This window comes from Acomys minous (assembly GCF_964271855.1).
Source record: "Acomys minous genome assembly, chromosome: 5".
NCBI lineage: Eukaryota > Metazoa > Chordata > Mammalia > Rodentia > Muridae > Acomys > Acomys minous.
Genome location: NC_140494.1, coordinates 18614947 through 18637641, shown reverse-complemented (window position 1 = coordinate 18637641; position 22695 = coordinate 18614947). Strand labels below are relative to the sequence as shown.

The window sequence follows — 22695 nt, the reverse complement described above, 5'->3', positions numbered from 1 at the left end:
GACACACATATACACGTGTGTGTGTTTGTGTGTGTGTGTGTGTGTGTGTGTGTGTGTGTGTGTGTGTTTGTGTGTGTATGTGTGTGTTTTCAACTCTGGTATAAAATATTGGGCCTATACAACTCATTTATAAATTTAAAGTTTACTTGCAGTTGTTTTAAAAGATGATATACCAAATTGCTTTGAATAATTAAGTAAAGCAAGTTAATAATTAGTCAATCAAACTAATAGTCATGTCACAAATATTCTATCACCAAATCATGCATCCTAGGTTGAACAGGTAATACATGGCTAAAAATCAAGCAACATTTGCATGTTTATAAGAAAGATAGATAGATAGATAGATAGATAGATAGATAGATAGACAGACAGACAGACAGATAGGAGTCTGCACATGTAAATATAAATATATAGAAGTCTTTAAAAACCTCAGATGCCTAGAAAATATGGCATTTAATGCTATTTTTATTACTTTAAAGCCTTTTTGACTTGAGGCATTTCAGCTCCTGACAACACCCTTTCTACTTGGATGAACATGATAACCATCATGAGAACTCCATTTGGTAGTCGGCTTCAACTACACAAAATGTCCCTGCTCTCTCTGCAGACCATATGGTGTCCAAGAATGGGCAAGACCTGGATTCAGGCGAAGTAGACTGCCTCAGCTCTGCCAAGATAGGGTAAGTAAGTCTTCATATTTCCTGCTTCACAATTAAGTCTCTCAGATATACTGGGCCAGAAGGCTGAAGCTGATGCTCTACTATTACAGAGAAGTATGGGGTGACCAAGCAGCAAACCATCTCTGTCACTTTTATTTGCATTGGAAGCTGCTTGCCTGTATTTCCTACTTTCTAATGTAATAATTTTATTCCTTCTCAAATCTCTGATGGGTTGAAGAGTTATATAGATTCACAGTTAGGCTTAAGGTGCTTAGGATTGAAGATGTTTTAAGGTTGATAAATATACGATATGTTAGAGAATCACTTATGTACAGAACTTATATTCACCAAGATCATATAGAGAGTATTTTCTTCCAGGTTGCCAAATACATATGGACTAATAGATCTGTTAATATTACCTAGTAATTTTTACAATTGCTTCAGAACTGTTTTTACTGTATGTAGTTTGTTTATATATATTTATTCATAGATAGAAGACAGATTAGATAGATAACTAGATAGATAGATAGATAGATAGATAGATAGATAGATAGATAAAGCCTTTTGAATTAGACATAAAAGGGAACTGTTACGGTTGATCTGGAACTACTGTGTATTCAGATAATAATTGCTTGACTCCTCACACCAAGATTCTTAACCTGATTGGCTGGAGAAAAGAAGAAAGATAGGAGAAGCCAAGGTTCACAGGCTTGAGAGGAAGAAGGAGGAGGAGGAGGAGGAGGAGAGACAGAGACACAGAGCAAGACAGAGAGATAAAGACACAGAGAGGCAGAGACAGAGAAGAGAAGAGAAGAGAAGAGAAGAGAAGAGAAGAGAAGAGAAGAGAAGAGAGGGAGGAAGAAGAAGGAAGATGAAAGGAGAGGTCATCATGGGTTAGCAAAAAGAAGCACATGGCCAGGAGGATTGGCATAATAGAGAGAAGCAGCTCAAATGAAAAGCGTGAGCAAGTATTTATGGAAGTGATGGATGGGAAGTAACACAGTTAGTAATGATTCCAACAAAGATATGGGATTGTGGCTGGAAAGTAACAAGGTAGCTTATGGGGTTTATACCTGCCCATCCCCAGTGCTTTAGGCTATTAAAAATCTCACAGGTGTCTGTGCACTTTTATTTTTATAATAGTGGGTTAAGGAATAATTGTTACATTAATAATTATATCAATCTATATTAAATTATTAATAATCCTTCAACAAATATTGATAAATAAAGCAAATTTTCTCCCATATATCAAATCTAAATCCAACTATACATGTAAATAGGTCACATAGAAACACAAGTGGGCCTACTTAGAACATGATCCCATAGGAAGAGAATGAAAAAATGCTAAGCAAGTTCCAATGGCATTCATAGTATGCAATGACATATAGTGTAAAAGTGTCATAGTGAAACTGATTACTTTATATAATAATAATAATAATAATAATAATAATAATAATAATAATAATAAATGGTTTGGTTCTAACAATTCCATACTTAAGCAAAAATGAAGTCAGAATAGTAAACATTAATCAAAGTCTTAAGTAAACAAAATCCAAACACATTATTCAGTCAAAATATCTCATGTTAAAACAGAGAGAATAATTTGTTTACATATACCTTCAGGAGGACAGAAATAAATTTGTTAACAATTATTTCAGTCACATCTCTAAAATAAACAATGAACAACAAATTTATTTTATAACAAACAGGAAAGATTTCCAAAGGTAGTTTTAGTTAGCAAACATCGTAAGTACCAATTCAATAAATCAGTACATGTGTAATCAGTAAGATAATTAACCTCATCTTTTATTAGCTAACTCCAGCTTATCTGGAGTTAATAGTGGCATGTCTTTGTAAAATATATACCTTAAATCCTTTACATTTTAAACCCTTTTAAATATTTAAATGCTGAAGAAAAGTCAATAAAGGCTCCAAATGAAATTAAAAATTTCAGGAAAGATTGTACAAGATAATAAAGGACTACAGGATGGGGAATTTGTATCATCATAAAGAAGCCACCAATGCAAAAAAAACAAAACAAAACAAAAAACACACACACAAGGAAATATATAAATAAGCATGTAAACAAAGATAATTGAGAGGACTCATTACCTTTGGGGTTTCATCAGAGATATAAAATTGAGAAAAATCCTGGAGGCATACATGTGGGAGGTGAATAAAAACTAAACATGAAAAAATTGTTAAGGGAAGCCACACAGTTTTTGCAGCCATTCTTCTGTTGACAAGGAACAAGTGGTTTGTATATTGCATTATCTGCTTTAAGTGGCTGGGTATTTTCCCAAGAGGCTTATAAACATACCAATATTTCTAGAATCAAAGCTTTTAATTAACTGAATGCAACTGAACTTGATGCTCTGAGTCTGACTTGGGGTCCGTATGTGCCATGGATTTCGTATCTAGGTCTTGTCTGCCTAACCCAGGACACATCAGAAAGAAACTTTTGTGGATCAGGTGTTTACATCTGAAGAAACTGAGGCTCAAAGGTGAATGGTTAAAGCCACATGTATCTACAGGTATAAGGATAAATATTTAGAATGCAGTTAGAAATATTACTTATCCAGTCCAAAGTGATAACTCATAAACTCATGCACAGAAAGGCAGCTCTAAACAGAATCAGTAGCGCTCTCTCCCTCTCTGTCTCTGTCTCTCTCTGTCTCTTTCTCTGTCTCTGTCTCTGTCTCTCTCCCTCTCTCCCTCCCTCTCTGTCTCTCTGTCTCTCTCTCTGTGTCTCTTTCTCTGTCTCTCTGTCTCTCTGTCTCTGTCTCTGTCTCTCTGTCTCTGTCTCTCTGTCTCTGTCTCTGTCTCTCTGTCTCTGTCTTTGTCTCTCTCTCTCTCTCTCTCTCTCTCTCTCTCTGTGTGTGTATGTGTGTATGTGTGTATGTGTGTGTGTGTGTGTGTGTGTGTGTGTGTGTGTGTGAATGATAATAAAAGAAGAGGCCATGATACTGAGACGAAATAGAAGGAAATGGGACAAGTGAGAAGAAAAAGGAAGAGGGGTTGGGAATGATGTAAACAAAACACTCATGTACAAAATCCTTCCAAAAAGTAAAAATGAAAGTCTTTTCCCCCAGTGGTAGAATGCTTACCAGTAGTGTAAAATGTGAGCCCCTCCGTAGAGCCCAGGCGTATTTAACAAGAAATTTCATAGTGTGTTAACCAGGTGTGAAAGTAACTCTACGGTGCAGCTAAGAACCACTGGCTAAGTTACACTTGATAGTGCAAGACTTTAATGTCAGCACCAGGTGACTGAGAAAGAGATGATCTCAAGGTCAAGGCCAAAATTGGGTATGTAATTAATCCTGTCCCTCTCCGCCACCCCCCAAAAAAACCGAAATAGCAGAAAAAGCTGGGGTTGGAGACGGAAGGTGGTAAGCACTACTGGCCAGTGGCCTAAAACAATGAGCTTGTCTCAACATGTCTAGAATAATGCTGCTCAATCTGTGGGTTGTGACCCTTTGGGGGATCAAATTTCATACGTCCTGCATATCAGACATTTACACTACAATTCATAATATAGCAAAACTACAGTTATGAAGTACTAACAAAATAATTTTATGGTTTGGGATTGCCAGGAGATGAGCGATTGAAGGATTGTAGCATTAGGAAGATTAACTATCACCGGCCTAGAGAAACAAAGCAAAATTCTATGAACAAAATGGAAATTTTGTATGTAAAGAAGAAATCAGGCAAGAAAGTTGGGGGTGTTGGATATTCCACAGGTTCTGTTTTCTGTCCAGTTTACTCTAACTCAGACTTTACCTATGTTCTTTTTCTTTGGAGCCCAAGTTAATGTGAGTGTGCTCTGTTCTTTCTTTATTTTTAGTAGCATAAAACTGTGATTGAGCGACACTATAAATCTTCTAGATGCTTGGATTTCCAAAAATGCATATCATAAGAAGATGCAGGATTGTGTTTAAGAGCAGACTTTAATATCTGTGAGAACCAGGTTCTCCTACACTGTGGCTCCTACATTGCCAAAAGAAGATCAAAGACAGTAGCCTGCTGGGTTTGAGCTCTGTTGTCAATCAAGAATACTATGAATGAAAAGTTCATTGGATTGATTTGCTGTGATTACATATGAAAGGTACCACACAATTTTTTCCATAGAGTCAACTTTCAAGTAGTACTGCTTCATTGCTAGAATGTTCTATTAAATAAAAACAGCTAATAGTTAGGTTTTTCTACTCTCTGTTTATAAATAGAAACTTCCTTAATGTTTTGCTAAAAGTTTCATAGTCTAGTCATTATTATTTGTGGGAGATTCAGTTAATTGGGATGGGTCGCAGGCATTGAACCAACAAACATATCCACATACAGCTTCCTCCAAGCCACACAACACTGCTGTATTTAGAAGACCCTGTACCAATACAAAAACAAATGAACGGATTGGATTATAGGAGATTAGATTGTTGTTTATGCTCTATTTTCCCATAAATGATGTCAGATCTCGTTGGTAAGGAGTCTGCAGAACCTACTTTCATTCTAAGGTAGCTCACTGATTCTTGATATGTTTTCATTCTGTTTGCAGAAACCACTAGATTAATCCATTACAAGGAAATTTCCCTCATATTGCTTAAGTTATTCTTTGACGTTGGCGTTAAATAGAGATTTCAAGTATAAAAATCATTTTGTTTCAATTGACATTCACTGATCCATAACTCACAGAAAAAAAGTGGCTGAAATAAGGGACTACTATAATATCCTCTCATGATACAAATTAAATCCATGACAATTCGTCAGCTCATTTGTTTTGGCACCCAGTCCACAAAACACTTGCTGAGTGATATGCGCAGCCATTTATAATTTTTAAACTATGTAGCTTCTTTGGAAAAATATATATTTTTTCCTGCAATTCCTCCCAGTTCATATGTACATCGATACTGTTGTCTCTAGAATACACCATTCATTTCCTTGAAGTCTTTCTGCCTCCCTGAACCTTGAGGGAGCAGTAGTATGAAAACATCCTATTTAGTAGTGGTCCTGTGGTCCTGTAGCATCCAGCTTGTAGGAGGCCTTCACCCAGTCGACTTCCATTCGCTGGGGACTACAACTCTTGGTGTGGTCCTCCTAGCCTCCCCAAAGTCCCTCTCCGACTTTCTCCTGGTCTACTCCAGTCCTTTGTAACCTCCAACTTAAAGAAACACTCTCTTCCTAGGACCTCAGAGCCACCACACTTGCCTAGGATCCAGAGCAGGCAACAGTAATAGATCCTGAAAAGTGTTATTTAGCTCGGAACAAAAGAAGGACTTCAGAATATCAATTACAAGTCTCTTCAGAGACCTCAAAGACATGAAAGTGGAAATAGAATCAGTAACCAAAACATTAACAAAAGCAAAACTGTTAGAAAGAAAGAAAGAAAGAAGAAACAAAAAACTTAGAACGTTAAACAAAAACCTCAGAGGTTAGCCTTCCCAACAGATTAAAAGATATGGAAGAGGGATTCTCAGATCTCCTCTGATTTTTTTTAGACTTTCCCTCAAGAAGTTGAATAGGCTAGCCTTGTACTAAGTCTATAGCCCAGGTAGGTGTTGAGATTACGTTTCCCTTACCTAAGTCTTCTGAGAAGTTGGGATTACAGCCCTGGACCACCAGGTTTGAGAGGACTGTATTCTTGTTTTACAAACATACTCAATATAATTTCTTTTTTACAAATACATTTTAATCAGTGTTGGAGTGTCAGTCCATGAAGAGATACTTGCATTTGAGTTTAAAATACAAGCTAGCCAATTTCCTAACCTCTACCTCCCATAATTTTTTTCTTTAAGCAGAAGAAAATATGTTTCAAATAAACTAGTTTGTATCTTTCCTATTTGAATACTGAAGTGAAAGGGCTTTTCATGGATAGAAAGGAGATAAAAACTCTGAGGAGCACAACTTCTGTGTGGTAACCTCCACGGAACACCCTGCATTTCATTATGACTAGAGGAGATAGATCCTGTAAGATGAATGTAACAGCACTTAGGCGAACGGGACTGTACCAGATAGCATTACTAAATGCAAACTACCTTTGCTCCGGGTTTATGGTTTAATTTGAATACCATATAAAACTCACAGGAACAATTTATGTTCCTAATGCCAGAGATATGTAGATAATGGCATTAAAGCCACATTATCTTGCAGATAAATATCTCTTTACTATTTGAAACACAATCATCACATTCAAGTAGGTAGTGTTGTGTCACAAAGGAAAGGCATTTGTTCTTCCCTAGCTCCTATTTTGGTTGCTCCTGACTGCATATACAGCAATCTTAGGAGGAAACTGTCTTTCTTTCTCCTCTATGAATGATCATAGTACACCTGCTGGGCTTTGTGTGTATGGTACTGTTAACTTTTATTCAATATACTTTAATCCCCTCAAATCCACAGAGAAGTTTAAATTCAGCATAATGAATTTGCTTTAAAAGGGCAGAACTAAAAAGAAAAACAAAAAAAAACATAAACAAAACCACTTATATAGTGATCCTTAGCTACTGGAAACATAGAAGGGATGGCTAATGTTTATATGAAGGTTGTCATGGAAACTAAAACCAAACCAACAAGGACAAGTGAAGATTGTGTCCATTAAAGAAGGTTGTCTAAGATGTATGCACATTGCAGTCAGAGAGAGTCAGCAAGGCAGCCAGACAACTGATGGAGTGAACCCAAGGGAAGTAGGGCAGAGGCAATGCATTCTTCTCCGATAGACAGCTGGAGGAAATCTACCTCCTAGCCCCCGTCTCTCCTTCCTTTCTTCTCCCACTTCTTATCTACCCACTCCCCTAAACTCTTTCTTCCCCTTCCTCCCCAACCCCATCCCTCAGATTTTAGCTCTGCCCTAACAGGGCTTCAGGGCATTTGGTTGCAGGAACTTATAAGGTACCTTTTGTGTGTTACTCTGTTCTAGAAGAGGTCAGTTGCCTAAGGGTATGACCAGGTTTCCCTCTCACAGGAAAGGGTTACACTGGAAAATGCTCTCATAGCTATTATCTGACCCTCATCCACTCGTTAGAAGAGTTAATGTTGGTGTATCAGTCTGGTGAGATTCATCAAAACCAACAACTGAAATAAAGAAAGAGCTGTATTACTCAGAGACCTACAGAGACACAGACAACATGGCTTGCCAGGCCGATGGGAAGTGGGAAGGATTTGTGCCTAGTCTTATTGTCATTTGTTATGCCATGATCAGTTGATATTGGTGGAGGGGGCTGCTCTTTTCTGAAGGGAAATGGAGGAGGAGTGAATATAGGGGAGAAAGAAGATGGGGAAAGGAGTGCGGAGGAGTGGAGGGAGGGAAAATTTTAGTCAGGATGTAATATATGAGAGAAGAATAAATAGGTGGATAGAAGATAGATAGATAGATAGATAGATAGATAGATAGATAGATAGATAGATAGATGAAAAGGGCAACAAAGGCATCATGTGATATTATTTATAATATTGGTCTGATTAATTTGTATTAGTCATTAGGAAAACGCAAACCTAAACTACATTGACATCCATCTCACTCCACTCAGAAAGGTTATCATAAAGGAAACAAACAAGAAATGCTGGTAAGGATTAGGGGCATGGAGTCGATAGGAAAGGACCTGTATATACTGTTGATGAAAATGTAACTTAGTTATGAACTATGATAATCTGTTCAGAGTTTCCTCCAATATCTAAAAACAGAGGATCAGGCTATACCACCCCTAAGGGAGTATATTATCAAAGGACTCCAACTCAGCATAGCACAGATATATGTGCACATGAGTGTTTAACACATCACTATGCCTAATATCTAGCATATGGAATGATCTTAAATAGCCATCAACAGATGAATGACTAAAGAAAACACAGTACACATGGAATAAGCTTTTATTGGCCAAAAGAAGAATGAAGTTAGTGATGTCTTTTGCATAGAAATGGATGTAACTGGAGTTCGTCATACCAAACAAGGCTAGCCAGAATTAAAAGGATGAATAGTCCATATTTTCTTTCTTATATCATCTATGTATTTATGGAAATATCAGACACAAAGCAAAATAAGGAGTATAAATTAAGAAGGGATGAGAGAAGTTTGTGGTAAAGGGCATCACATACACCTATGGAAGGACAAAATTGAAAGCAAGTATTTGACACTCTTACTATATACGAATAAGGAAAAACTGAGAATCTTTTCATGACATATTAAAGACAGACATCCAGCCAAGTGTAGCTTATTACCTGAGGTGTCCTCTAGAGAGAGTGAGAGCTTGCAGGCAATAGATAGCAAGTGGCACTCTATACTGTGCATGCAACTCTAGTCTTATGCCCAGTGTGCCCACACCTAGAGATGCTGTCTGTTTCAGAATATGGCCTTCAGATGGCTATGATAATGAAACTATGAGCCTGGACAAGACGGCCTTGGAAATTCTGGGCAGGAAATGTCTTTCCTGGAACTCTATGTCAGTGCCAGTCGCTGTTAGAAAATGACACTGTCAGTATCTACAAATGATTCATATGTTTAATGCCTTACCTCAATGAGAATTAAGCTTACTCTACTTTAGTATGACTGGAGAAAACGGTTTCCTTTTACAGTTGTTTAACTATGCTGACTCTACCGGAAATGAATAGATCTATTTTTTTTAAATACACAATGAAAATAAATTCTGATATTTGAACAGAATTGAAACTCTGATTAAAAACAATATATAATCAAGAGAGGATGTGGTCTTGGGTAACATCACAAATTTGTAGATTTTATTATCAACATTAGTAAATATATTAGAAAGTCTCCCTTTCATAATGCACTATAATTTTAAATATAGCATAGCCTCTTAAAATATAGTTACTTCAAAAACAGTTACTTACATTTTTAAGTAACTGTAGACATCTTTTTTAAAACTACCTCTCAAGATAAAATATTTCTGAATTAAATAAAAAATATGTAATATAATTCATTTAATTATACAAAACAAATGAAATACAAAAGTGAAAACTAAGAACTTAGAATAGTCTAATAAGAAGGGATTTTTCCCACCGTTTTGTCATTTAGCTTCCCACTCAGCTCTTCAATAACTAGCTGAAATGCCATTTGCCAACAAGTACCAAAACAGTCCATTCAATTTAGACTTTGAATATTTGTACTCATACTTATTACTGTAAAACTGTTTCTAAATGTTAGTATTTGTTATTCTAAATGTTGATATAAATGATTCAAAATTTAAATTTAAATATACTCTGATGTATATGTGTGTGTGAACATGTGTGCAGGCTTCATGTATTTTAATGTAAATATCTGCATATATATAAATTCAGGAGAACTGTTTTACATATACATATAAACTATGTTATATGTATAAAGATACATACATTTATTTAAAAGTTCTTGCTATTTTCAGAAATTTCCCCATGATGTTTGGAACACACTTAGAAATCACTAGCCTTGAGAGCACTAGATTTTTATTGAACACCATTCTATATAATGAAGCATGTAGAACTTAATGTTATCCATGGCCATGAGTCCAGGCTCATGAAAAATTCCTGTTCACTTATTTTTATCCTCTTTAACCTTGTGATGAACATTTAGTAAAACAGAACAGATTTATAGAGCATAGTCTATAATAGAAGAATGATTATAGCACTGCTGGTGTTCTCTATAAATATACATACTATCGTATGTGTATACTATGCTGAGCTAAAAGACTGGGTGGTTACGCTGACTGTACAGGTCAGAGTACAAGGTTCTAAGGTTTCAGAGGAAATAAAAGCTGGGAGAAATCACTGCACAACTCCTCCAAACCCACAGCATTCCAAACATGTCTAAACTCCAGAGAACTGTGTGACACTCAAGCCCAGTGTTGACTCAGTGGTGCACTGTTAAACTGATAGTAATTTCAAGACAAATTCATCTGAAAAAAAAAATGGTTCCAGACAAACTCCCTAGTAGTTTCCGGAGAATTAAAGGATATAGATTCATCTTCCTATTGCATTTTCCTCTCTTCCTTTTCCCTCTTTCTCCTCCACCCACTCTGCCCTGTCTCCTCCTCCTTTCCTTCCTCTTCTTTCTCTTCCATCTTGTTCTTCTCCTTTTCTTCTTACTGCTCCTCAACAGATCATGATACCTTCTCAAAAAATACCAAGAAAATAAATTTTCTTCTAAATGTTCTCTCTATTCATAATATTAAAGAAAATGAGATTTCATCCAACCCCACTTTAAGGAAAATGGGCAAATTTTAGGTGACTTTTATGTAAATCTTATTTTATTACTTTGATGACTTATAGTCAAGAATATTCCTTTCTTTTTGCCTTGTGGCAGTCTTGGGAGGACATCTTGCCAGATCTTATGCTATATGCATGATAAACGCCCTCACTAGCTTCTTGCTGTATATGCTTAGCCTTAAAAAATGGTAATCAGCTATCAAATTCATATGGAACAAATGAACTAGCCATATGAAATGGTGACATGCTTCTGAATACAAATACAAAATAAAAATGCAACTTTAATTTTACATCATAGAATTCATTTCACATGTACAAATTTTGTACTTGCTTATAAAAAGCAAACTCGACTTTGGAGTATCATTCTATTAAACATTATGTTATTTTCATGATGAAAAGCACACATTTTAAAGATCTTGTCTAGGACTCCAATATTCAGGGAAAAGTTCCCTACATATTCCCACCATAGCATGAATTATCTAGACTTTTTAATCGCCTCATTAAATGTTTAAAGTGGAAGAATATTTTGAAATATATGAACTGCCTTTTTCCTCTTGTGTTTGCCTGGAAATGATCTTTCCTGCGCTGAGCCAGAAGCGAGACTTTTGCCTCACATAGAGCTTGGGGAGCAAGATGGAAGGGAAGGATAATTGCCACAATCTTTTTTAATTCTCAAAACTGGTCTTGAAAAATTCTTTTGAGATAATGGCTTTGAAAACTGCCTTTGTGTTTCCAGAGACACACAGAAGAGGAAGGGGAAAGAAAGGCATTCTCTAAATAGGCAAAGCTTCCCTTCAAAAATGCACAAAATTTGGAAAAGTGAGCATGAAGCTGACTGTAAGCTACAGAATAGGTGAGACCAACCTCTTTTGGCGAGGATGGAGCTCAGAGAAAAGCTGAGAAAGACACAAGAAAGAAGATGTGGGCTTGAGGCCACTACCTTCTTCAAGGCTGATGGTCATGTGGGTATAGAAATTCAACAGCATCTGTTAAGTGTCCTTCTTTAAAATGAATTTAATTTTGTGCTTTATCTCCTTGTGGAGACTTACTGTGGGCCAGACAGCTGACGGCAATACAACAGATTGGGAAATGTAGTGCCTGGGACTCCTCCAGGATTTTGTAGCTTATTGTAAGTGGGAGGGTGGGGACACATAGAAAACAGCTGCTGGCTTATATAATATATGACACAATCCCATTTACACTTTCATTACTCCTATATGCAGTTCTAATTTAGTCTCTTTTTTTCCTTTGTAGCAATATACTTTCATAATATCACAGGCTTCATTTACACACACAATAGATGCTTCTTGGAATTTCTATTGACTTTAAGTCAGAGGGAAGCATAACCCAACACCATTAGGGATTTCAATCTGTTGCAGCTATGCCCTTACCATTTAAATTGAATGATGGCAAAATAAATCTCTTTACCAGAAGAAAAAGAAAGCTCAGAAAACAAAGATAAAAATTAAACCTAAAGACATTGCTAGATGCTAAAGACATGATGCCTTCCTGTGAATACAAGACCACTCTGACCAGCGAGATCAGGGATGGAGTAACACCTTTTCTTGAGGCACCAGCCATGGAAAGACTGAATGTCTTTCAACCTTACGTTGAAAACTATAACTAAGATAAACAGAGGTTCCTTTTCTGGGCTGCAGCTAGGTTTCCCTGAATTCTGACTAACAAAAGGATGACAACGGAGGATTGCAGGCCATGGGCACTGGGCTATACCTGTGGACTAGACAGCTGGACAAATGTTAGCTACTGAGCTCTGGAAAAAAAGACCAAAATAAATGTTGAAAAACAACAAAAATGGCATGGCAGAAGCTCAATTAAAATAAAGTTTAAGATGATTTTAAAGTGACCATGAATAAGAAAGTTTCATAGAAAACAAGAAAATGAAAGGTTGAAACAATATGGAAAAGTTGGAGACATGGGAAAATATTATGGTTATAATGACTGGCAAATTACGTTGTCATTTAAGAAAAAACACATATACTCACCTGAGTCAAACTATAACATTCCTCCCCTAACTTGTTAAATTTTCAGAGTTTTCTCTCCAGGTCAAATTAATATTCCAAATAGTGTATTAGATTCTGACTGCTACAAACAAGCCCTATTGCAAGGTAGCTTTAGTAATTGTACTCAAAGTGAATAACTACATAACTTCCAGGTTGGAAAGATTTTGTCCTAAGTATAGCATGTGAGGAACAAAACATCAGAGAAAGTCACATTTAATCATTAACAATTAGAAAGTATCCTTATTTTAAAGATTACCATGGAGACTTACTAGAAGGTGATGAATTCATCATCTGACAGTTGCGTTTCATCTTAGGTTTCGGTTCACTTGTCTAGTTAACTTTTAAGGTGCTTACATTTTAACATAACAGACACCCAAAGAGCATCAAATGAAAAAAATCTCCACTATTCAAAGAGATACACAAACAGTAAGGGAGCATAAAGCAGACAGATAATACAGAAAATGCAGACTTAGCCCAGGATAGGAAGGCATAATGTTTAGAGTCCTAGGGATTTTGCACTTTATGTGGTAGATGAAGAACAAGCCTAGAAAAAGAATTCTGTGGCATGACAGAGGAGAATTCAGAGGACATTCTGGCAAGGAGCTTCCATGACAACTTTTCTAGAAAAACAAAAAAACCAAACAAGGGTCTGGGAAGATGAGTTATCTTGTATACTTAAAAGATTACATTAAATAAATCACAAAGAAAATGAAGGATAAGGCAACTATTATTTTCAGTTTAAACAAAAATGTATAAATAATTTAATATCCAGCTAATGACTGTAAAAAGGTATGATATGATGAACTATAGTAAATAAATGGAATTGCCAGGTATGGGGCATAACCCCATAGTCCTAGCACCTGGGAGACAGAGGCAAGTGCACTTCTATGGCTTGTGGTCAACCTGGTCTTTATAACAAGGTCTGGACCATCCAAAAGTACACTGTGAGACCCTGCACCTCCTATAGAAAACAACACACACACACACATACACACACACCACACACACCACACAAATAAAAAAAAAAAACGAAGACAAAGTTAAATGAAATCATATACTAATATAACAGAAAGATGGGCAATAAGAACAGGAAATAGGGAAATAGAATGCCTATTTCTTTTAATAAAAATTAATACCCTTTCTTAATGAAGACATGGTTATAGAATATGAGAGCATGCCTCTTTACAAATATGAACTAATCAGTGCCCAATAAAAGAATGGGTGAACAATTATACAATCTTAGAACAGATTATGGTCTTTCCAGGATATTGGGTTAGGTTACTGCAAATGGAAGGGCTTAGTCATCATGAGACTGTCAGTTTTCCTTCACATTTTTTTTTATTTTACCCATGTAGTCACTGTCATGCAATTAATTTTTAAAATGCAATATATGTAAAATAAAAAGGAATCCAAGAGACAAGGTGGTTGCTATACTAACTATAATGTTTCCCTTCAAATATAAAAATATTCACAGATTGAAAAATGAGAAATATTACAGTGAACAAATTGTTTAATGGTGAATATAATAAAGAAAAATTGCATTTGTGATCTGGTTTGCTCTTGCTTTGTCTGTCTAAGAGTCCTCTCTTTCAGCACCTCAGCACTGTTTGTTTGTCCTCCGTGGAGAAAAAGGCTCCCTATCACATAGTAATCCCTTCTGTTTCTTCTTTGTCTATAGTTGTGTGCTAGGCTTTACATCATTGCTTCACTGAGGCCATCCCAGTAAGAACTGAACTCACATTTTATCATTTTTCCATCTTCCATTAAAGCAATGTTTCTCAGAAGAAGAAGAAGAAAAAAAAAAACCACCACATCCCCTTACATTCTCACAGCTAATACTATTATAGAAAATAAAATCAATTGGGAAGTCTAAGAATTGGGATCGGATTACAAATTATGAAATGACCCTTCAGTAAAACACAAATTAAGTCATAGAAAATACTTAATGGCATGATTTATCAAATACTGGACAAACTATGCTCATAGATCTATAAGGAAAGTCTGGATATTTGCCTGTGTTCGTAGGTATATAAAATACAAAACAATGAGAAAGGGAGAGGGAAAAGAAATTAAATTAATTGATAAAGAAAATAGATCTATAAAAAGATAGATAGATAACAGAACAATGGAAGACTTTCAGAGAGAAAAATGATGAAGATTTTACTTTGTGTGTGTGTGTGTGTGTGTGTGAGAGAGAGAGAGAGAGAGAGAGAGAGAGAGAGAGAGAGAGAGAGAGAGAGAAAGAGATGGTGTTCAGGTGTACAAACAAAGGTTACACATGCAACTGTGTGCATGCATGTGCAGAGGCCATAGGTTAACTCCATATCCTTTCTCAGAACATCATCTAGCGTTTTTGTTTGTTTGTTTGTTTTTTGAGACAAGTCCTTCCCTAGTCTGGAACTTTCCACATAGGCTTTCCAGGCTAGCAAGCGAGCCACAAAGATCTACCTGTCTCTGCCTCATAAGCATTTTTACTGAGTGAGATATCTCATCAGCCTCAATATTTTTAAACAACATATTAGCAGCAGTTTTTATGCAAGAAATGTGGATCAGTGGCAGAGTGTTTGACTAGAATATTGAAGGCCATCGGCAGAGGCAAACATTAATTAATTAATTAATTAATTAACAAATTGCTAAAAAATATCAAATTGCTGAGCTTCTCACAGAAAGGGGATAGTAAAATATTGTATAATTTCTTTGCTTTAATGTTTATGTTTGTGTCTAGTTTTTATGGTATTCACAGAACTACCATTTGATTTTAGGTGTAAGTGTGTGTGTATGTGTGTGTGTGTGTGTGTGTGTGTGTATTGTAACTCTATGAATATATATGTGTATGTGTGCACACAGATGCTTACATACAATGGTGTGCCTGTTGATGTTGAATGGGAACTGAGTCTCTCTTTACATCATGTATGTCCTGGAAATTGAACTCATGTCAACATGGTTGGCAGCAAATGCCTTTACCCAGTGAGGTACCTTATCAACCTGATTTCTTGCTTTTAAAGACTGTTTTTTCCTGGTAGAGTATGAAAAAAAATGCATGCAGCTCTCTTGTTCTTGGACACTACATTAGTCCTAAGAAACACTGTGGAAATATGGAGCCACTTACTTTGTGTGATCTACTGCTGGTCTGTGGTTTTCTTCCCCGTGATGAATGCTGATCCCATTGCCGAGTCCCCACCTGAATGTATTTGAATCATGGAGTGACTTTGCTGGTTTCGGCTGGTACCATTGACAAAGGTTTTTCTCCTCAAATGTACAAACCTCCAGCACTCGAATAAAATGGAACAAAGACAAGATGAGCAAATCACAATGAACATGGCAAGAAGAGGCGCATACTCCGCAGCACTTTCTTATACTTGGATTTAAAAATCATACTATGAGGAATGTGTGTTCATGAGGCTGCATGTGTGTATCCCTGCCTCCTTCTCTCTCTCTCTCTCTCTCTCTCTCTCTCTCTCTCTCTCTCTCTCTCTCTCTCTCTCTCTCTCTCTCTCTCTCTCTCTCTCTCTCTCTCTCTCTCTCCTCTCTCTCTCTCTCTCTCTCTCTCTCCCTCTCTCTCTCTCTCTCTCTCTCTCTCTCTCTCTCTCTCTCTGTGTGTGTGTGTGTGTGTGTGTGTGCGCGCGTGCGTGCGTGCCTGTGTTTCCCTGTGAGTACATGCTACAGATCGTCCTTGGGTGTTGTTTCTCAGGGTCTCTCTAACTTACTTTTTGAGGTAGGATCTTGCATTTCTCCTTCTATGTATCAATCAGGTGGGAACAGCTGGTCAGCATGCCTCAGTGAGTCTTAACCTTCCCAGCTCTGGATCTCTGGGCTTACAAGACTAAGCTGTCACACCTGACTCGTATGTGGGTTCTGGGCATCTAGCACAGGACCTCATGCGTACTCAGCCAGCACTTTACCAACTGGACCATCTGCCCAGCTCCTGTGCAGTAACTTTTAAGCACTGATAAAAGTATTTCAGCAAACATTTTATATAATCACAAGAAAAATGTTTTAAAAATAGAGGTTCAAAAAAATAAAAATAAAAATAGAGGTTCATTTGTATTTGAATCTCCACAGAAAGTATAATATGGGAATAAATGCATACATCAACAGTGTGTTCTCTCCAGGAGGTGAGATGTTAATTAGCTCCTAGAGCATCGGTCTCCCATTTCTTCCTAGTCAGCACTTCTGCTCCTTGTATGACATTTGAGCTCTAACCTATTGACTCTACCATGTCCACACTAATGTACTACTTGACTTCTGATCAGTCCCAAAAGATGTCAGTGCAAATTAAAAAGCATTTGACTTAAAGCAATGTGATTTATAGTAACATTTATAGAGGGTCTAATATCTTAAATGTTTTTAAGACCCTTGTAATGGTTGTGTCCTGCTATAAAAAATTAGAATTCCATTGCTTTTCATGTGAAAACGTTTTCTAAATTCCTTCTCCTTTTTTCCTTTCCCCTCTTGATGACCGTGCACATGTATCTTATGTTAAAAACACCACTACTTGAGTAAAATTAAAATCAACTCAACGAGTTCTTATGTGTGCTACAGAAAACCTGTTTTCAACTCGGTTTCTGGGTTCATTGAAACCTGTGGCATGCCACAGTTGAAAATCTTAAATATAGAAGTTAATACAAACTCTAACAAGGAAAGACATCCCTTCAAATTAATCCTTTTTCAAAAAGTGCAGGTGATTCATTGCATTTGGATGTTAAACTCTCATGTTAATATATGTTGTGTATATTTATCTTGTGATGAGAGTTAGGATTCAATAACTGTTCTTTACATTGTTGAAATGATACTAACTGTTTACTTGTTTAAAAAAAAGTCATATTAAATATCAATCAACAACACTAGGCTCTTAGAGGTCTGCTATGTGACACTGTACCTATAGTTGACAATAACATAAAATAGACTTAAAATATATTTAAATGTTAGATGTCATGATAAGTGTACATAACACAATTTTTAAAACATATTAGGGATTCTCAACCTGTAAGTTATAAAGAAGTTTATTATAATATTTCATCCTAAAAATAAATAGAAAATAGAGGTCACAGAGTATTTGAAAACCTTATGTATTCAAAAAATCCTCTGATATCAACAATTATCAGTAAATATTTTTATTTGAAAATAAAATCACATTAAGGTAAACATAAAATATGCTTATTATGTTTAAATAATCTATAATCTTTCATGTGTTAATACATGACATTACAAAAAGGCAAAATTGAAGGCTACAGCTTGTATTTTCTAGAGATACTATTATGTGCAACTGGTTAGGTTAGTGTAAACCTTTAGAACTCTTAGTGCTTACACCTAATTTGTGCCTTCAAATGAGAAAGACTGAATAGCACATCTTCTATCTAATTATCTTTTATTTGTGATACATAATATAATGTAAGTCCCAGGACACCTTGACAGAGTCACAGCCATCTCATTTATGGAGTGCACTAGTTCTGAGTTTATCACCTATTTAGTCTAGATGTATAGTACAGTTGTTTATTAAGACTTGCTTTTTTCTGAGTTAAAGTGAAAAACTTTTACTCTTCATATTTTTATTAAGTAATATATTCAGATTACATCTCAGTTGTTATCCCTTCACTTGTATCTTCCTGTTCCTGTGACTGAAGGGGATCTCCTGCCCCACCAAGTTCTTAAACCCTAAAACTTATTTACCCAGTGATGAAACAGATGAGGGCTTCACTATGCTTTGTGTCATTGGTATGTTTGTAACCCTTAACATGAAGACTTTTGATTGATGCTGCAGTATGATACATTTGCATACAAGTGGCTCCTTCCATGTGCATCTTTGACTTCAAAGTTCAATATTAAATTAATACTTTGTCACCGATCCACTTAGGAGAGGTATGAATTGGCAGGTAGTAAATGAGAATCATATTTTACCAAGACATGGGAACATGGCTTGCATGTATTAAAATTATTCTTGTTATAAACTCAATATATTTGTTATGTTATTCTTTATTTTTGTGTGCATTTGACTATGGGAAAAATGAAATTGCTAATCTAATTCAGGTATATTATAGTCCCCATTCCTAAATACTTCTCACTTGACAATATAGGAATACCCAAGAGGAAAATGGATGCAGAAGATCTATACTTCATAAAAATGATCATTTTTTATATAAAATATTCAATAATGGCACTTACCTATTCAGATCAATTGAAATATATGTTAGTAAGTATATCATAATTTTACATACATAACTCATACATGAATAAACATCGCTAAGCCATTCTGAAAACTCTGTAATGGTAATCTGTGAAATGCTGAGTTATGTCAGTACATATTTCTCTCTATTTTGGATCTATGTACATATTCATTACAGTATTCTTTATTTTTGTGTGCATTTGAAACAGCTAGTCTAAGTCAAGTAACTATAGTGCCCCATGCCTAAATACTTCTCACTTGACGATATAGGAACGCCTAAGGTGGGAGTGGATCCAGAAGTGTATGGCTCACAAAACGGCAGTTTTATATTTAAAACACGCAAGAGCTGGGAATTCACCTACCACAAGATGCCTCATCTGATTTGTCAGGGCAGTCATATCTGAAGTCACATTTCTGAATTTTTCCAACACAGTGACCATTAGACCTACAGACAAATTGCTCATCTGTACAGTTGTGTGGAGGCAAGGTCACTGGAACTGAAGTTTCTGGTGGACTTGGAATGTCCATTGGCAAGTTTCCTTGAGGAGAAATAAGACAGAGGCATCACGTAGCATACCTTGTAGTTATCTTAAATGTTTGTTTTTCAAAATTGACATTTCTAATTAGGCTACACATTTATTTTATGAGAGATATTTGATAATACTATTCCGTTAAATTCATTTAAGCATTTAAAATGGGACTCTGTCTTAGCAAAGACAGAAAGCTTGAGTATTTTTTTTTTAATCACAAAAGGAGGTGAAAGATTTGATTAAAAAAGAAAAGTGATTGAAAGTTAAATAAAAAGAAAGCTAAAGAAAATGTCTTGGGAAAGGAGGAGGAGCCAACACAGTGGTAAGTGCTAACATCTGGAGCCAGAGCAAAGGTCTTAGTGGCCCTCAACTATGATACATGAAACGAAATATATACACAACTTTATTCTTTCAGAGACCTCATAAATCTGTAGCTATTTTTGTTGGGTCAAGTTTTTAGGGACAAATCCAAACCAGAAGTCCTTTTTTCCTAAAAAAAAAATTTTTAAGTAAGTTTATATCTTTTTAAATTATAGAAAGTAAAACAAATTTATAGAAGTTTATTAATTTTATTAAGTTATTTGATAAAACATCCTAGTGATAACTCTGCATTATGTAGTAGTAGACACTGCAAAGTCTAAGGCAAATGATGATGCAAACGAATATCCACTACTGGCAGTAGCATCAGACGTACATTGTAATAGATCCATGGGGTACATTGATGATGGAAAGGATGACTCTCTTCACACATGTCTATTTAACATGCACAATTACCAGACTGTGGTGTGGGGGGGACATGCTCACTCTCACAGGCAAGTGAAGGGATAGAGTAAATACATGTCTAAGATATGGGAAGTAAGAAAGAATTCTTAGCAATGTGAGGCCAAAATTAACACTTCAGGAGTAGTACATTTATCAGGACAAAATTTGAAGGAAAGAAAGTCTTTATAGGCAATGGAAGGATAACATGTATGATGCAAGATGGGTAGACTGGACTGCTTTGGTTTTCCTTGTTTTTAATACAATGAGAGTTTGGCATGAGTACATTTTCATATGGTAAGAATGTACACTGTTGAGCCATTAAAAATGGAAGTTCAAAATAGTATCTATCTGTTGAAAAAGAGTCACTAGGGCAAAATTATGTCTGGAATAAATCCAAGAAGCTGTGGAGAAATAACAAGATATGAAATTCCTATGCCAAGATGTATTATTTCTTAATATTACTTTGGAGGATGCACTGGAGGTGGCCTTGACATGGAGGAACCCAAACAGTCCCATGATTTCTGTCATATGGGAAAGTAATAAACCAAAGCAAAGATGCTGAAGAACAGGAAACAAAAGCCTGATCTGTATTAAAGAACTAGGATCAGCGGGACTTGGTATTTTGGGTATTGTTGAAAATTTATGGAGTGCCTAATAACAGTACTTCATTTCATAGCAGAAGTTCTGAGACAATTAGGAACTAAGACTGAAGTATGTGACAGGCGAGAAGATTAAAACTCTAAAAGTTTTTGACATGAACTCAACACTGGAGAAAATGGTGCGTATAAAGAGATAAATGGTCTACACTGGAACCACAGAAACCAGAGCATCCCAAAGTTTCTGGAAACACAGTATCCCTGAATGAAAAGATTCCATATACAGGGGAGGAGGTCCCCTCAGTCACAGTCATAGGGGAGGGGAGTAAGGGGAAGATGGGAGGGAGCGAGGAATGGGAGGATACAAGGGATGGGATAACCATTGAGATGTAATATGAATAAGTTAATAAAATATATTATAAAAAAAGAAAAGATAGCAAGTAAGTACTGAGTGATGTTACGTTTTTATCTCAATAGAGCTCATGAAAGGAAAGAGTAACTGAGGAACCAGAAGCACACACTCAAGCTCTTTTTGCAGACTCACTGATCTACTGCTGCTATTTCTCCAGGAAATGTACAGAAGAGAGAAGAAACGGCAGGAATAAAGGGCTATTGAACGCAGGCTATGGATGAAGACAGATGACAATCAAAGAAACTGTGCTCTGCCATAATAGAGATTAGTAATATCGTTAATAATTATGTGGCTTACACTATAAGCCAAAATCTAGAAGATATGTAAATGAGAAGGAAAGAGCTTGTAATAAAAAGAGATATTTTCCCTCACAAGACATGAATTCAATATTAATGGATCAAGAAGAAAAGTCATAGCAGGGAGCAAGTTCACTCTCCCGTAGATGAAAATACCGACATAAACAGCACACGTTAGAGAAGAACTGTCATCAACCACTAAACTCAGATGAATCTGATATAAAATCTGAGAAAAAATAACAATAAAATGATTTAGTGTTTGAAATGTTGATAATTTTAAGGGGACTACATGGTTTGAATCAAAAGGAGCAACCACTAAGCTTAATGATTATTACTTCAAGGTAAAGTTAATCAAGATTGCCGTAGAAACCCTCTCCAAATTATCTGAAGTTCTGGTTCAGGCAACTGCAGTCTGAAAACACTAAATAGAAAATTCCAGAGTTTTAAATTGCACATGATTCTGAGAGGCATGATGAAGTAGTGTATCATTTTGCTCTTGCTGGTTAGGAAATGAATCAGTCTTTGTCCATCTTATCCACGCCGTTTAACCCCATATAACCCATTAGTCATGTTAGTACTCATCCCAGTTATCAAAAGGACTGTCATAGTATCAAGTAAGCCGCAACTTGGCACTTGTGATCAAGTTCTCCTTAGTACAATTAATAACATGCCCAAAACACAGCAATAAAAAATTGGAAATTCAGGTGTGCCAATGAAAACACGCAAAGGTGTGAAAATGTCTAAGTTCTGATGTAATAGTGAAACAAAAATGTATCCTTAAATCGCTGAGATCTATGCTGAGAACAAATTTGCCACTGCAGAAGTTTTAATACAGAAGGCAAAACCTGTGTAATTTTTGCAGTCACATTTTAAATTGCAAAAGTAATATTCAGAGGGCGTGATAAGTGTTCAGTCAATACAGAAATTTGCAAGCATAAGAAATGAACAGAAAATGTGTGTTCCCACTAAAAACAGTGATATTAAGCACCAAGCTTGACAAAAATGATTCCCTACAGTAAAGGGAAATAAACCCTTTTTAAAGGGAAAATATAGTTACACAGATTCAGGGATAGGTTG

At 36.0% G+C, this 22695-nt stretch overlaps 1 protein-coding gene across 2 annotated transcripts in view; it reads right to left on the bottom strand.

The window, feature by feature from the left end:
- MALRD1 (MAM and LDL receptor class A domain containing 1) overlaps positions 1–22695 on the bottom strand; it is a 562786-nt gene that overhangs the window by 333016 nt on the left and 207075 nt on the right. For both annotated transcript variants that reach the window (XM_084782548.1, XM_084782549.1), the window contains exons 20-21: positions 19385–19561; positions 15969–16131 (exon numbers count right to left, since the gene is read on the bottom strand). In XM_084782548.1, coding sequence (XP_084638674.1) covers positions 15969–16131; positions 19385–19561 — 340 coding nt within the window. The remainder of the gene's footprint in view (positions 1–15968; positions 16132–19384; positions 19562–22695) is intronic.